Source organism: Gopherus evgoodei, chromosome 2 (genome assembly GCF_007399415.2).
Source record: "Gopherus evgoodei ecotype Sinaloan lineage chromosome 2, rGopEvg1_v1.p, whole genome shotgun sequence".
NCBI lineage: Eukaryota > Metazoa > Chordata > Testudines > Testudinidae > Gopherus > Gopherus evgoodei.
The window spans coordinates 83777336-83792285 of NC_044323.1; the positions used below are offsets into that span (position 1 = coordinate 83777336).

General features: G+C 41.4%; 1 protein-coding gene across 6 annotated transcripts in view; it reads right to left on the reverse strand.

Moving 5' to 3' along the window:
- Positions 1 to 14950, reverse strand: part of MYRIP (myosin VIIA and Rab interacting protein) — a 400451-nt gene that overhangs the window by 26987 nt on the left and 358514 nt on the right. For all 6 annotated transcript variants that reach the window (XM_030551207.1, XM_030551206.1, XM_030551208.1 and 3 more), the window contains one exon: positions 8792 to 9031. In XM_030551207.1, coding sequence (XP_030407067.1) covers positions 8792 to 9031 — 240 coding nt within the window. The remainder of the gene's footprint in view (positions 1 to 8791; positions 9032 to 14950) is intronic.

A 14950-nucleotide genomic window follows, 5' to 3' on the forward strand; every position in this document is an offset into this window, starting at 1 on the left:
TAAAATAAGGTTGTCTTAATTATTAATATAATAATAATATAAATCATGCCGTACCAAAATGCAAGAATCATTCTGTGTGTATCATACATAAGTGTAAAATATTTAATAAGAAAAACATCTCTCAGGGCTTGACTACACAGGGACATTTGATGGCATAATTATACCCATATAGTTATATTGCTATTGTAATACTGATATAACTCCCCATGCTGATGCTCTTATTCTGGAATATATGCTGGTGTATTTCTCCATGTAGACAAGCCCTCAGTTTTAGGTAGAGCAGCAGTCATTCAGATATTTATAAAGCTCATTGATATCTGCACTTAGAGTGCATTTTTCTATTAATTCTTTTGTAAATGGATTAAGCTAATTTGGAATAAGGTACTCTTTTTCTGGAATAAGAGTGTCCACACACAGAGTTAACCAGGAATAGATAATTTACTTTAAATTCACATCCTATTTTATTCCTGGTTAACTTTCATGTGTAGATAAGTCCTGAGTCTTAGGCGTGGTCTACACTACGATTTTAGGTCAAATTTAGCAGCGTTACCTCGATTTAAGCCTGGACCCGTCCACACGACAAAGCCCTTTTTTCAACTTAAAGGGCTCTTTTAATCGATTTCTTTAATCCATCTCCGACGAGGGGATTAGTGCTGAAATTGACCTTGCCTGGTCGAATTTGGGGTAGTGTGGACCCAATTAAACGGTATTGGCCTCTGGGAGCTATCCCAGAGTGCTCCATTGTGACCACTCTGGACAGCGCTGTCAACTCAGATGCACTGGCCAAGCAGACAGGAAAAGGCCCGCAAACTTTAGAATTTCATTTCCTGTTTGGCCAGCGTGGCGAGCTGATCAGCACAGATGACCATGCAGAGCTCATCATCATGATGGGCACATTGCTGGGGCACATTACCCAGCCCATACTTTGTGAGAAGTCTATGTTCATTTTTATGTCCTCACCACTCTCATCACCACACTGCCATCGTCTCCTCGCCTGGTTTTGCTTTTGCAGCTTCTGGTTCTGTGCTGAAAAAAGGCGTGAAACAATTATCTGCCGTTGCTCTGACGGAGGGAGGGGCAACTGACGACATGGCTTACAGGGAATTAAAGTCCACAAAGGGGTGGCTTTGCATCAAGGAGAAACACAAACAACTGTCACACAGAATGGCCCCTTCAATGATTGAGCTCAAAACCTTGGGTTTAGCAGGCCGTTAATTTCACAAAACAAATCGGGTCAATTTCTTGTTTTGATCCACTCCATCTATCTTTTACATCTTATTCTGGCAGCAGACAGTGCAGTACAACTGCTAGCCATCATCATCATCTCCTGGTTGCTTGCCAGAAGATGGTGCAGTACAACTGTTACCCATCGTCATCTTTTGGGTGCTTGGCAGACGATGGGAATGACCTGGCTGAGTCACTCCCATGTCTGCCCAGGCGCCCCTGACCGACCTCACTGAGGTCAGCTAAAGGAGCACCCAGGAGTATGATGAGGATGGCTACCAATTGTAATACACCATCTGCTGCCAAAAGGCAATGAGTTGCTGCTGTGTAGCAATGCAGTCCCATGTCTGCCAGCACCCAGAAGACGTACGGTGACAGTGAGCTGAGCAGACTCCATGCTTGCCGTGATATGGCGTCTGCTCAGATAACCCAGAAAAAAAAGGCACAAAATGATTGTCTGCCGTTGCTTTCACGGAGGGAGGGAGGGAGGGAGGGAGGGAGGGAGAGGGGGGCCCGACGACATGTACCCAGAACCACCCACGACACTGTTTTTGCCGCATCAGGCATTGGGATCTCAACCCAGAATTCCAATGGGCAGCGGCACCTGCGGGAACTGTGGGATATCTACCCACAGTGCAACACTCCGGAAGTCGACACTAGCCTCGCTACTGTGGATGCAGTCTGCTGACTTAATGCACTTAGAGCATTTTGTGTGGGGACACACACACTCGACTGTATAAAAATGGTTTCTAAAAAACTGTCTTCTATACATTAGACCTAATTTCGTAGTGTAGACATACCCTGGTGCATCTTAATGTTTTCTTTAAAAGAGACTGTAGCTACCGGGTTACTCTCATTCATGAGTATAAAGGCTGTCCTTTGCCATAGCTGGACCCTGGAAACAGCAGCTCCTCTTCAGATGAAGTCCAGACTGGGAATGAGTTTTTCTCTGGATGCAACATCCATGGCCCACACTTCTGCTTTCACAGCTTCCCTTAATGAACTCCAGCTGTCATCTCCTCCCTCTATGACTGGCATCTTTCCACAGCCTTTGGGGTGTTTCAGGGCTTCTCTCTCCCTTCCCAGGGAGTTGGTTAATTTTCTCCTCTCCTTGCTGATGGACAGGGACAATAACCCAGGTGCAGTCCCCTGGGATTTTTGCCACATTAGAAAAAGATTTTAATGCATTTTCCCTACAATTATTTTTGATGTTGGTTGTTCACGGAAGTATGATCTCATGGGCATAGTGATCACTTTATAGTAGAGAATCAAGTAATACTGTTTTTCAAAATGCAAATTGACATCTTTGCGTATCAGTCACTATAAGGGAGATGTTCTTTATTTCAAGTGGGTACTATCCCTGATGTGTACAATCTGAATTAAGGGGACACTGGCAGGTCACGCTTGCCCCCAAATATAGGCTTTGTAAATGTATAAAATCTAAGATAAGTAGAAAGGTTTCCATGAATTTTAAAAAGGAATATTTTAGTGCAAAAGGAATTTTTATGATTGTTAGTTATATTGTGAGACTCTGTAGAGGCTCCAAACAGGGATCCACTGTGCTCGGTGCTATACAAATGAGTGGGGAAGAAAGAGAGAGTCACTGTTCCAGGCAGCTCACAATCTAGGGAAGTATTTATTTTTAAACAAATAAACTTTCAGGTTCTGATTCAGAAAATCATGCCTATATAGGAAAGCACATATGACCACTGTCCAAAAGATAGAAGACAAAGCTCTGGCTTGAAGTTAATAAGCATTTGCTTATGTGCTTTCCTGAACAGGGATGGACTTTTTCAAGAGTTTAAGCGCATTAGACTGTAATCCAAATACTGAAGCATAAGTAGGGAAAATTAAACTGGCAGAAAAGTGAAATTAGTTAGTCTATTTTTATGACCTAAGCAAAAAGAAATAGAAGAAGTAAACAAAAATAGACAGATTTAAATAACAAATTTTTAAAATTCTGTTGGTTTTAATGGTATAATGATGACCTGTAAACAGGCCACGAAAGTTTGTTTTTTATAATATATGACATGCCTCTGTAAACTATAGCTCTTCTCATTAGTGGGGCTGAGTGAATCTCAGGGCTAGTGTTGAGGAAATTGTTGTCCAGGGAGTATGATACACTTGGAACATTACTATTCATTAATATAAAAAATAAGAGAGCTAAAATACGCATCTTATCACAAAGCTTACTCCCAGCAACGTATCATTAAGACTTCCACAAAATGGTTTCAATATTTTGTCTGGTATTGAAATATTTTGCTGCGTGTTTAGAAGGAAGAAGTAAGATATAAAAAGTAAATCTAGGTTAATTTCAAGATAATCGAATTAGAAAAAGAAACGTATATCATGTCTCATTAAAACAGAATTTATGCAATAGGCTCTAAGAATGTCTGTGTATGAGAATAAATCTTCAGGAATACCACATATATCAAATAAAATGTTCAAGGCCAACATTTTCAAACTTGTGTATTAAAGTTAGGCTCCTAAACCCATACTTAGACATCCAAATGTACATGACCTGATTTCAGAAGTGCTGAGCACTCACCAAGATCCATTGAAACCAATACCAACATTTCAGTAGCTTGAAGACACAGTGTTACCAGTTCTCATAACTATACTGCCAGTGTCTTGATATAACGTGTTTTTCTTAAAGCATCAGCTCATGAAATCATGAGATTATGCGAGATTCTCAACTTCTGCTTTTTTTAAAAAAAGTGTTTCTCTTTCATGGTTGCAGAAAAAAGCTTGAAAATATGAACTCAAAAGGCTCAAAAACCAGAAAGCAAATAAATAGAATCCCAACATTTATTATTTTTAATAATATTGTGATTTTAAGCCAATCTAATGATTTTTTGGAGCCTGACTGTTTAGGTTTGGCAATATTGAGGATGTCATTAGCATATACAGTTTCCCCCCTCCTGCCTTGTCTTTCATAAATTAAGTGTCTCACATACAGCCCAATTTTCAATTAGGTTCCTAAAAATAGGGTGCCCAATTCTACATTCAGGAGCTGCAACCAGACAGCAGTCACCCAATCACCTGCTTTAGACATGTAGAGTAGGCGCCACTTTCAGTACCCGAATATGAAATTGGGCACCGACTTTTGACACGTGGATTCTCAGGTTAAGATTTTCAAAACTGGGTAATGATTTTGGATGCTCAGCTTCAGACACCTTAAAAAGAGCTTGATTTTCAGATAGGGCTGAACATTCACCCTCTGAAAATCAGGCCCCTTTAAGGTGTCAAATTGAAACACCTAAAATTTGAGGCACCAAAATTTCTTAGTTATTTTTGAAAGTCTTGTTTTTTGTGTTTATTCCCATTGAGTATCTTCATCTACTAAGGTATCAGTTATATAATGTATCTATCACATATACTGTACGAATTTAGATTCCTTTTCATCTTTGGGTTGCTTAGGCCTTGAATTTGTATCTTATCCTCTCAGTTTCGGTATTTCATTGCAACATGTTTGTCAGCCACCTTACTAAGTAGATAGCCAGCTGAAAGAGAGATTAAACAACATCTATGAAATACTTGCCAAGAACAGGAATGAAGTCAGCTCACATTTTTCTATATAGTGAGGCTTTAGCAAGTTCCGCTATAAATTCCTCTGAGGCCATGACTGTGAATAGCGTTGGGAAGTCTTGACTTCTTTATAACAGACAAAAGAACGTATACAACAGGCTTGGATGGCTAACTCTGGAGGATCTTACTTTCTTTTAAAAGCAGAAAATACACTTAGCCAGGGATGCTGGACATTCACTTTTTGTTCATTTTTAAAGTTCCTTTCTTTCTGATAAGATAGTTTTACAGAAAAGAATAACATTCTTTGGAGTTTTTTAAACAAAAAACATATATTTTTAAATTGAAAATGCTAAAATAAAAATAATGAATAATCCAATATCTATTCAGGGTTAAAGTTAGAGGGAAAACACAGGCATTCCCGTGGCCTTAAAGGTCTATAAACTTATTCACAAAAGAAAAGTACATCCCCAAAACTACAGAGGTAAGGTCTCGATCACAAATAGCAAAGAATAATTTCAAGGTTCTCATTATCACAGAATTGCTTTTTTGCAATGTAACTATGTTAACTACAGCCAATTTAAAAAAAAAGCCTAGACTACAAATCATTAGTTCCCCTTTCTCACTATATGATGCTGATGTTTCTGAAACAACTTTAGTTCCTTCTCAAAAGATCCATAAAGTAAAGGGCTGTGAGTAACAGAACACACAGTTCCTAATAAATGAAAGATATAGGTGGAATCGTCACTCATTTTGAACTGTCAGACCCTGAGCAGGAAGGAGCTGGGTGTTTTCACGGGGAAACAGAAGCCTCAGGTGTGGGGCATACACTGCATCATTTGAGTGGCATTACAAACTTATCCTAGACTATTAGCATTTTTTGTCACTTGACTTTTGCTGTAAGATACTGTAGCTTTAGTATGTTGCTCACACACTGTAAACTAGGGACCTCTTGGTGCCAATTTGCACCAGGCATAAGGAGTACATAGGGGTTTACAGAGATCCCTAGGTCAGCCATCCATGCAACAGTTTGCCAAAGAGTGGCATGTAATCTAGTGAGGGCCAGTACCTTACTGATCATCATAATCATTGCAAAATGGATGGATAGATGCAGGAGTGGCGCCACAGTTTCTGGCGCCCTAGGCAGAATTCGGGTGGCGGCATTTTGTGCGCTCCCCACGGGACGCGTGGGAGCTTCCGGTTTCACTCCCATTGTGCCGCCGAAGAAGGACCCTTCGCCGAAATGCTGCAGGCGACAGCGGCAGTCATTGAGCTGCTCAATTGCCTGCCGCTGTTTTCCGTGGCACGTTGGCAGAAGGTCCTTCTTCGGCAGTGCGACAGGAGCGGATCTGGAAGCTCCCGTGTGCCCCGTGGGAAGCCTAATGGAAGCGCAGGCCCAGGATAGATGGATATTTAAGGAATTAGATCTCTATACTGAGAATTATGTCCTTAAGTTTGTAAGTTAAGACAGGACACCAGAAGGTAACACCCCAGTTCAGCAGGGGGTAGGGGACACTTTTCTCCCTGGCTGGTCATTGTGTATTCTCTCTCACAGTTCAAGTCCATTGTACTACTAAGCCTAAATGAAGAAATTGTGAATTCACATAAGAAAAGATCTGCAGGAATAAACAAAAACAGCAGGGCAAGGGTGTCATTTTGCCAGTAAAGACAATGGATTTTTGTGGTATAACTAGGTGTACTGAGGCATACTGGGGATCTAGCTTTCACTGAGGAGAAAAACTGTCAGTGCACTCTGTATTATGAAAGGAGAGTCACAGCCATCCTGGCTGGAAATCACTGCAAAGAGGTTGAGAGAGCTAAATTTCATTGGACAAGACAGTATCTTATTAAGTAAGTCTAGACTCTAGAAGACTTGTTATGATTTTATTTTACATGTAACCATTTGTTTCCAATACTTTGACTTGCTATTTCTACTTCTCAAATCTCTATACTTTGTTAAATAAACTTTTACTTGTTTTCAAGTACGTAAGTCCTGTGTGTTAAATGGAACAGTGATCTGAAGGGAAACTGGTAAGATGATGTATACTACTTCTTTGGGAGCAGCAGATCTGTGAACTCTGTGTCTAGTGGATCAGGGGCTAGTTACCTCAGACGGATGGCTCAGAGGGCTCAAGCACTGGAGTGTGCCTATCATAATCTGCAGTAGAGAGAGAGCCGGGGAGTGTTTTTGTTGCCCATGGTGTAGAGCTGAAGAATGAAATTGTTTCTTTTGGTTGTCACTGTTATAACATTGTAACACTGTTTACTGTTTGCCTCTCAACATTGTAAATTGTTCATTACCCTTGTTTTAATAAGCCTCCATATTGTAACTCAAACTCTATTTTGAAATGCTCACTCCATTTTGCAAAACCTTACTGTAACCTTATTAGTTTAGTTTAGATGTGTGAATAATGTATGCATGAATAATGGAATCAGCCTCCAGCCCCAGCCCATCCTGATAAAGTTAAGTGCAAACACCAATGGCTGAAGATGCAGACAACAGCCCTGACAAAAGTAAGAAGAGTCCACCCTAAAAGAAAAGAACAAAGGTACAATTAAAGCAAGATCAAAGTCAGGTCCGTGGCTGAAAGTCACGTCTGCAATTGACAGGTGATCAATCACATACCACCCAGAAGCAGCGTGACACATCAAGACCTATAGACTCTTGATGCAAACTAAATGCCTATTAAAAAGAGGGGTGAGATGGAAGACTTTGGATAACAGTCTGCTGCCAACATCGAAGGGCACTGGTGCATGCCCGACAGAGACCTGTTTCTTCCTCGGGCCTGGCTTTTCTGGCCAGTTAGCCGCCACGAGCTACGCACCCAAGCTGCGAAATCAAGCCATGGATTCAAGCTATGTTCAGGACTGGTAACTATCCAGCAGCTGCAGAACATTTGAGGGGTTTGTGTGTGTGTAGGTATTAGGTATTAGCTATTGGTTATAGATCAAATTGTTATCATAATAAATGTGGCATCTTGCCTTGTCTCCTGAAATGATCCTATGTCGTTTTATCTGCATAACAGTGGCTGGTGGGGTAGGAGAGCTGACCCCCAGCAAGAACAGACAAGGCTTCCTCACACTTATAAGGGTAAGTGGTAGTGAGGTGCCTCACTAACCCAGGAAGTGTCACTTATATACAATCATCTTGGTCATCAGCTAAATCACACACACATTTCATGAGGAACTCAGGCTACAGGAGCTCATCTTATACGTTTGAAAAGCTGGATTTCATCGAAATAGAGGAGAGTACATTACAAGGTGAAGAGAGCACTGGTATATTCAGGTGAATATGAATACCACACGAAAAGACATTCAAATAAAGACAAAAAAACAGGTGGTAGATACCCTTCTAGGTTTTGGATTTCAGCACACTTCATACAAACAATGGATCAAACACATTCTGTCAAGAGGGACTCTGCACTTCAGAATCTGTATAACATTTTGATATATATGGGATCTTATTATCAGATAGAAAACAGAATCAGTAGATATGGTAACAGGTCTGGAAAGCATTAAAGAGACACACAAACTACCCAGATAGAGAGGCAACAGGAGACTCTAATGTATCAGCGTCAATTAAACAATACTGCGTAAATGAGAGCAGGTAAAGGCTGAAAAGGTTTTCATTGACCACTTAACAAGCAGAGGTGAAAAAATAGATGCTGATATGTGTTTAGGTAAAAACAAAGGGTTAGATCCTTTGCTGGGGTACATCAGTGTAATTTCATTAAAGTCAATGGAACTACACTGATTTACATGAACTGAGAATCGGACAGAACAAAAATTAATCACATTTGGCCTGATCTTGCAGGCTTTCCGTATGCAAAACTCTTCATTCATGGAAATGGGAGCTTTGACTGCACAAGGATTGCAGGACTGGGCTTCACTTTTATCAAGCGAGTGTGTTTAAACTCTTCACCGTTCCTAGTGAACGTTATATACTCTATCCCTCGTTCCACTATAAACAGGGTAACTTTTCCAACTTCCCCTTCAAGAATTCTAGTTTCTAAGCTATTATCTCCCTTCTCCTTTCACTTACCTTCTTCAACTCCTCCTGAATGTTTTTGCCATTTTCTTCTGAGGACAAACTTTCCTTCTGGGTCTCCGATTCTGTTCTAGGCTCTGACTCCTGCTCTTCACCAGAAGAAGTTTCCTTGTCACTCATTTTAGCAGCTAGTTCAAATAACTCGGATTTAAGCTTTTCTTCAACAAGGTCTGTCTGGATTTTATGGTGTTGATCCTCACTGCTTATATCAGCTTCTGATAAATCCTCAGAAACCTACGATGAAAATCAAAATAGCAAAAAATTCAAATAAAGTGCAAAGAAAAGAAAATCAACAGGGTTTCTATAAAGGCTACATTTAAGTTCACAAATCATACAAATACACTTTACTCTGCAGAAAATCTAGAAAAATACCACAGTATGAATCTCTAGGCAGATAGATTTTTACTTCTGTGTAGAATATGCCCAGCATATTTACTTTCAGAAGATAATGTTTCTCTTTTCTTCTCTTTCCCATATTACACGAAAAAAAAGCAACAGGTCCATAAATAATTAGCTCCCTCTGCACAAATAATAAAACTCTCTCATATTATAGCACTCTTCACCAAAACACTGTACAAAGGAAACCTTACACCATCATCCTCAGAGTCATTTTACAGATGAGGAAACTAAGACAGAGAGGTGAAGTAGCTTGCACAAGGTTACAGATGAGGAAACTAAGACAGAGAGGTGAAGTAGCTTGCACAAGGTTACATGTTCAGTGGCTGACTTTCAGTCCTGTCTCCTAGCCAGGTCCTCTGACTCCCAGCCTGGTGCACTGTCCATGGTCTACACTGCTTCTTTAAGAATTATTGGAAACAAGTTCAACCTTTAGATGCATGTTTTGTTAGAGTTTGATCCTGAAAGGTGCAGAGCACTCATAGTTCCAGTTAGCTACAATGGCAGTCTTGGTGCTTAGCACCTGTTAGGATAAGGCCTTAAGCCTGGGGACAAAATGGAAAAAGGAGAAATCCCTTTATGTAGTTATACATACTTCTGCTAGGATGTCTGCCCCACATTTTACAAAATGGAGACACTTCTAAGCACTGAAAGCTATCATTAAAAAACGGAACTTTTCATCTCTTCCAGTAGGGATGAGAAGAAATATCAGATCACAATTCCCCAGTACTAAGGATCCATCTACACTTCAAGCTGGGGTGTGATTCTCAACGTGAGGAAACATACTTGTGCTAGCTCTCATCCAGCTAGTGCACTAAAAATAGTGGTGAATGGGCTAGCTGCCCCAAGCATGTACCCGTCCAACATACTCCAGTTGCTAGCTCCTCCCATGGTTTGTGATGCCACGGCTATGTTCTATTTTTAGTGCACTAGTTCTATCAGAGCTAACCCAAGTATGTCTTCTGGAGATGGGAATCACACCCCTAGCTCAATGTGTAGACATAGTCTAAGTGTCAGGAATTCTTTGAAAAAGAACAGTCATGATCTAAATATCTAGGGAGAGAGGAAACAAAGAACGCAGATTCTAATCCACAAGCAGCAACTGCACAGCACTTGGCATAAGCAGATGATTGATGGCAACTCTAAGAAAGGAAATAATATAGATTATGAAACTAAGAAGAGCAAGCTAGGCAATCTTATTTACCTGGTGCTCTCCCACTGACAGGACTGGAGAATGCCAGGGAGATTAACAATCTGGATTCTTCATTTCCATTCATAAGAAGCAGAACAGTAGATTTGTTTTGTGTGGCTAGTTTGTTTGCACTCTCAAATGCAGCATTCCCTGGATGTATCTACTGCTGGGAAATCTAAAAACTATGGTAATTTTGACATTTCCCTCATAACTTGACCAGCTATGCTCTGTCACTCATGATGGAAATCTTGTTTTTCTACGGAGCCCTTTCACAATTTTGTATCTGCCATTATTTGTGAGCACAAATGAGATCATGCAGCTCTTTAACTACTAATGCAAATCAGGTAGCTGGACAGTTAAATATTATAATTTGCACCCACAAAACTGGAGGTTGTTTCTGAAAATTAGGATCAGGATACTACTGTTGCTGCAAAAATGGCTGCCACAATAGAAGGGGCCTCCATTTGGATTTAATGGATTTACATTAATTTTTCCCCAAAGCACCAGTTTTTGCATAGTGAATAGTTTTCTCATCACTTGAGCTTCCAAATTGTTCTGAACAAGATGGAAATGTTTCCACTCTATCTTTACAATGTTACAACAGAACTTTCAGTATGCTTAAAACACTTATCTCCTTCCAACCCTTTAATTCAAATTCCTTCTCCTTTCCCTGATCTGAAGACTTACCCAGCACTTGCTCTAATGGCACCTCTTAGGAAAATGTCAACAGGAAGGGTGAAAGATACAGAAATTGTGCAGAAATATTTTGCATGTCTGTCAATAGATTTGCAATGGAAGGCGTAGACTCATATTGTCTCGACTATCAGAGTTTGTTGCTGAATCCCTGAATTTGAAGCTTGGAATAGTAACAGATATAATTAATTTGGGGCTAGGCAGTGTGGTGAATCCTTGCACTAATATTTCAGGTATGCAGATCTGTTTTCAAACACTGGTTAAGAGCTGATGTGAGACATCGGTGGTCTCCATGTACATAGAGACTGGAGAATTTTGTATTACAAAGCCATCACAGGATTCTCCACAATCTAATCAAGAAAGGCCAAGACTGAAATTTCAGAAGGTATTGCCTGTTAGGACACAGTGGCAAAGCAGGTCTGAGGGAGGATTTCAAACTAAGACTTAAGACTGCGAGTCTTTCATTGAGGTCACAGAAGTCACGGATTCTGTGAGTTTCTGGGACTGCCAGAACTTCTGCAGTGGATGGTGCGGGTGACCCGAGGGCTGCCCGAGCAGCTGGGGCGCCCCCAGAGCCAGCTGCACTGGCTGCTGCTTGGGAGGCCCCAGGCAGCTGGTCCCAGTCGCTGCCCCAGAGCAGTGGCGCGGTCCCAGACTGTCCACCACCCCCAAGCAGCAGCAGTGGGCACCTGGGCCAGCCTCCCCAACAGCAGCACCCTGGGCCGCACCCGCAGAGGTGCCAGGGGTCCAGGTTGCTCTCCCTTGAAGCAGCAGTGCTGGCGCGCCGGGGCGCCACCCCCCAGCAGCAGTGGTGGCATGCCGGAGTCCCCTCTTCCCCAGTGCAGCAGCATTGTCTGCTGGAGAGCACCCTCCCCAGCACCTGCAGCACCCTGGAGCCCCCCAGAGCACCTAAGATTTAGTCAGGGATATTTATAGTATAAGTCATGGACAGGTCACAGGCGTCAGTTTTTGTTTATTGGTGGGATAATACACATGACTGGAATGTTGGTGTGGATGGGTATAGTTTGCTCAGGAAGGATAGACAGGGGAAAAAGGGAGGAGGTGTTGCCTTATATATTAAAAATGTACACACTTGGATTGAGGTGGAGATGGACATAGGAGACGGAAGTGTGGAGAATCTCTGGGTTAGGCTAAAAGGGGTAAAAAACACGGGTGATGTCGTGCTGGGAGTCTACTACAGGCCACCTAATCAGGTGGAAGAGGTGGATGAGGCTTTTTTCAAACAACTAACAAAATCATCCAAAGCCCAAGATTTGGTGGTGATGCGGGACTTCAACTATCCAGATATATGCTGGAAAAATAACACCGCGGGGCACAGACTATCTAATAAGTTCCTGGACTGCATTGCAGACAACTTTTTATTTCAGAAAGTTGAAAAAGCTACTGGGGGGAAGCTGTTCTAGACTTGATTTTAACAAATAGGGAGGAACTTGTTGAGAATTTGAAAGTAGAAGGAAGCTTGGGTGAAAGTGATCATGAAATCATAGAATTTGCAATTCTGAGGAAGGGTAGAAGGGAGTACAGCAGAATAGAGACAATGGATTTCAGGAAGGCGGATTTTGGTAAGCTCGGAGAGCTGATAGGTAAGGTCCCATGGGAATTAAGACTGAGGGGAAAAACAACTGAGGAAAGTTGGCAGTTTTTCAAAGGGACACTATTAAGGGCCCAAAAGCAAGTTATTCCGATGGTTAGGAAAGATAGAAAATGTGGCAAAAGACCACCTTGGCTTAACCACGTGATCTTGCATGACCTACAAAATAAAAAGGCGTCATATAAAAAATGGAAACTAGGTCAGATTACAAAGGACGAATATAGGCAAATAACACAGGAATGCAGAGGCAAGATTAAGAAAAGCAAAGGCACAAAATGAACTCAAACTAGCTATGGGAATAAAGGGAAACAAGAAGACTTTTTATCAATACATTAGAAGCAAGAGGAAGACCAAGGACAGGATAGGCCCACTGCTCAATGAGGAGGGGGAAACAGTAACGGGAGACTTGGAAATGGCAGAGAGGCTTAATCACTTCTTTGTTTCAGTCTTCACTGAGAAGTCTGAAGGAATGTCTAGTATAGTGAATGTTTACGGGAAGAGGGTAGGTTTAGAAGAGAAAATAAAAAAAGAGCAAGTAAAAAATCACTTAGAAAAGTTAGATGCCTGCAAGTCACCAGGGCCTGATGAAATGCATCCTAGAATACTCAAGGAGTTAATAGAAGAGGTATCTGAGCCTCTAGCTATTATCTTTGGGAAATCATGGGAGACGGGGGAGATTCCAGAAGACTGGAAGGGGGCAAATATAGTGCCCATCTATAAAAAGGGAAATAAAAACAACCCAGGAAACTACAGACCAGTTAGTTTAACTTCTGTGCCAGGGAAGATAATGGAGCAGGTAATTAAAGAAATCATCTGCAAACACTTGGAAGGTGGTAAGGTGATAGGGAATAGCCAGCATGGATTTGTAAAGAACAAATCGTTTCAAACTAATCTGATAGTGTTCTTTGATAGGATAACGAGCCTTGTGGATAAGGGAGAAGCGGTGGATGTGATATACCTAGACTTTAGTAAGGCATTTGATACAGTCTCGTATGATATTCTTATAGATAAACTAGGAAAGTACAATTTAGATGGGGCTACTATAAGGTGGGTGCATAACTGGCTGGATAACCGTACTCAGAGAGTAGTTGTTAATGGCTCCCAATCCTGCTGGAAAGGTATAACAAGTGGGGTTCCGCAGGGGTCTGTTTTGGGACCGGCTCTGTTCAATATCTTCATCAACGATTTAGATGTTGGCATAGAAAGTACGCTTATTAAGTTCGCGGACGATACCAAACTGGGAGGGATTGCAACTACTTTGGAGGACAGGGTCAAAATTCAAAATGATCTGGACAAATTGGAGAAATGGTCTGAGGTAAACAGGATGAAGTTCAATAAAGATAAATGCGAAGTGCTCCACCTAGGAAGGAACAATCAGTTTCACACATACAGAAAGGGAAGAGACTGTCTAGGAAGGAATATGGCAGAAAGAGATCTAGGGGTCATAGTAGACCACAAGCTTAATATGAGTCAACAGTGTGATACTGTTGCAAAAAAAGCAAATGTGATTCCGGGATGCATTAACAGGTGTGTTGTAAACAAGATATGAGAAGTCATTCTTCCGCTTTACTGTGCGCTGGTTAGGCCTCAACTGGAGTATTGTGTCCAGTTCTGGGCACCGCATTTCAAGAAAGATGTGGAGAAATTGGAGAGGGTCCAGAGAAGAGCAACAAGAATGATTAAAGGTCTTGAGAACATGACCTGTGAAGGAAGGCTGAAGGAATTGGGTTTGTTTAGTTTGGACTGAGGAGACTGAGAGAGGACATGATAGCAGTTTTCAGGTATCTAAAAGGGTGTCATCAGGAGGAGGGAGAAAACTTGTTCACCTTAGCCTCCAATGATAGAACAAGAAGCAATGGGCTTAAACTGCAGCAAGGGAGATTTAGGTTGGACATTAGGAAAAAGTTCCTAACTGTCAGGGTAGTTAAACACTGGAATAGATTGCCTAGGGAAGTTGTGGAATCTCCATCTCTGGAGATATTTAAGAGTAGGTTAGATAAATGTCTATCAGGGATGGTCTAGACAGTATCCCCCATGAGGGCAGAGGACTGGACTCGATGACCTCTCAAGGTCCCTTCCAGTCCTAGAGTCTATGAGTCTATGAATATACTATCCCGGCACAAGCCAGTGCTATTAAATCCTAATATTCAGGGGCACCAAATTCACAAATTAGTTTAAAGAATCCATATTGAGGTTGACTGGACCACATGTCCTCTCGATACTGAAAATACTCCACCAGCCTTTCAAACCAAGAACTGCA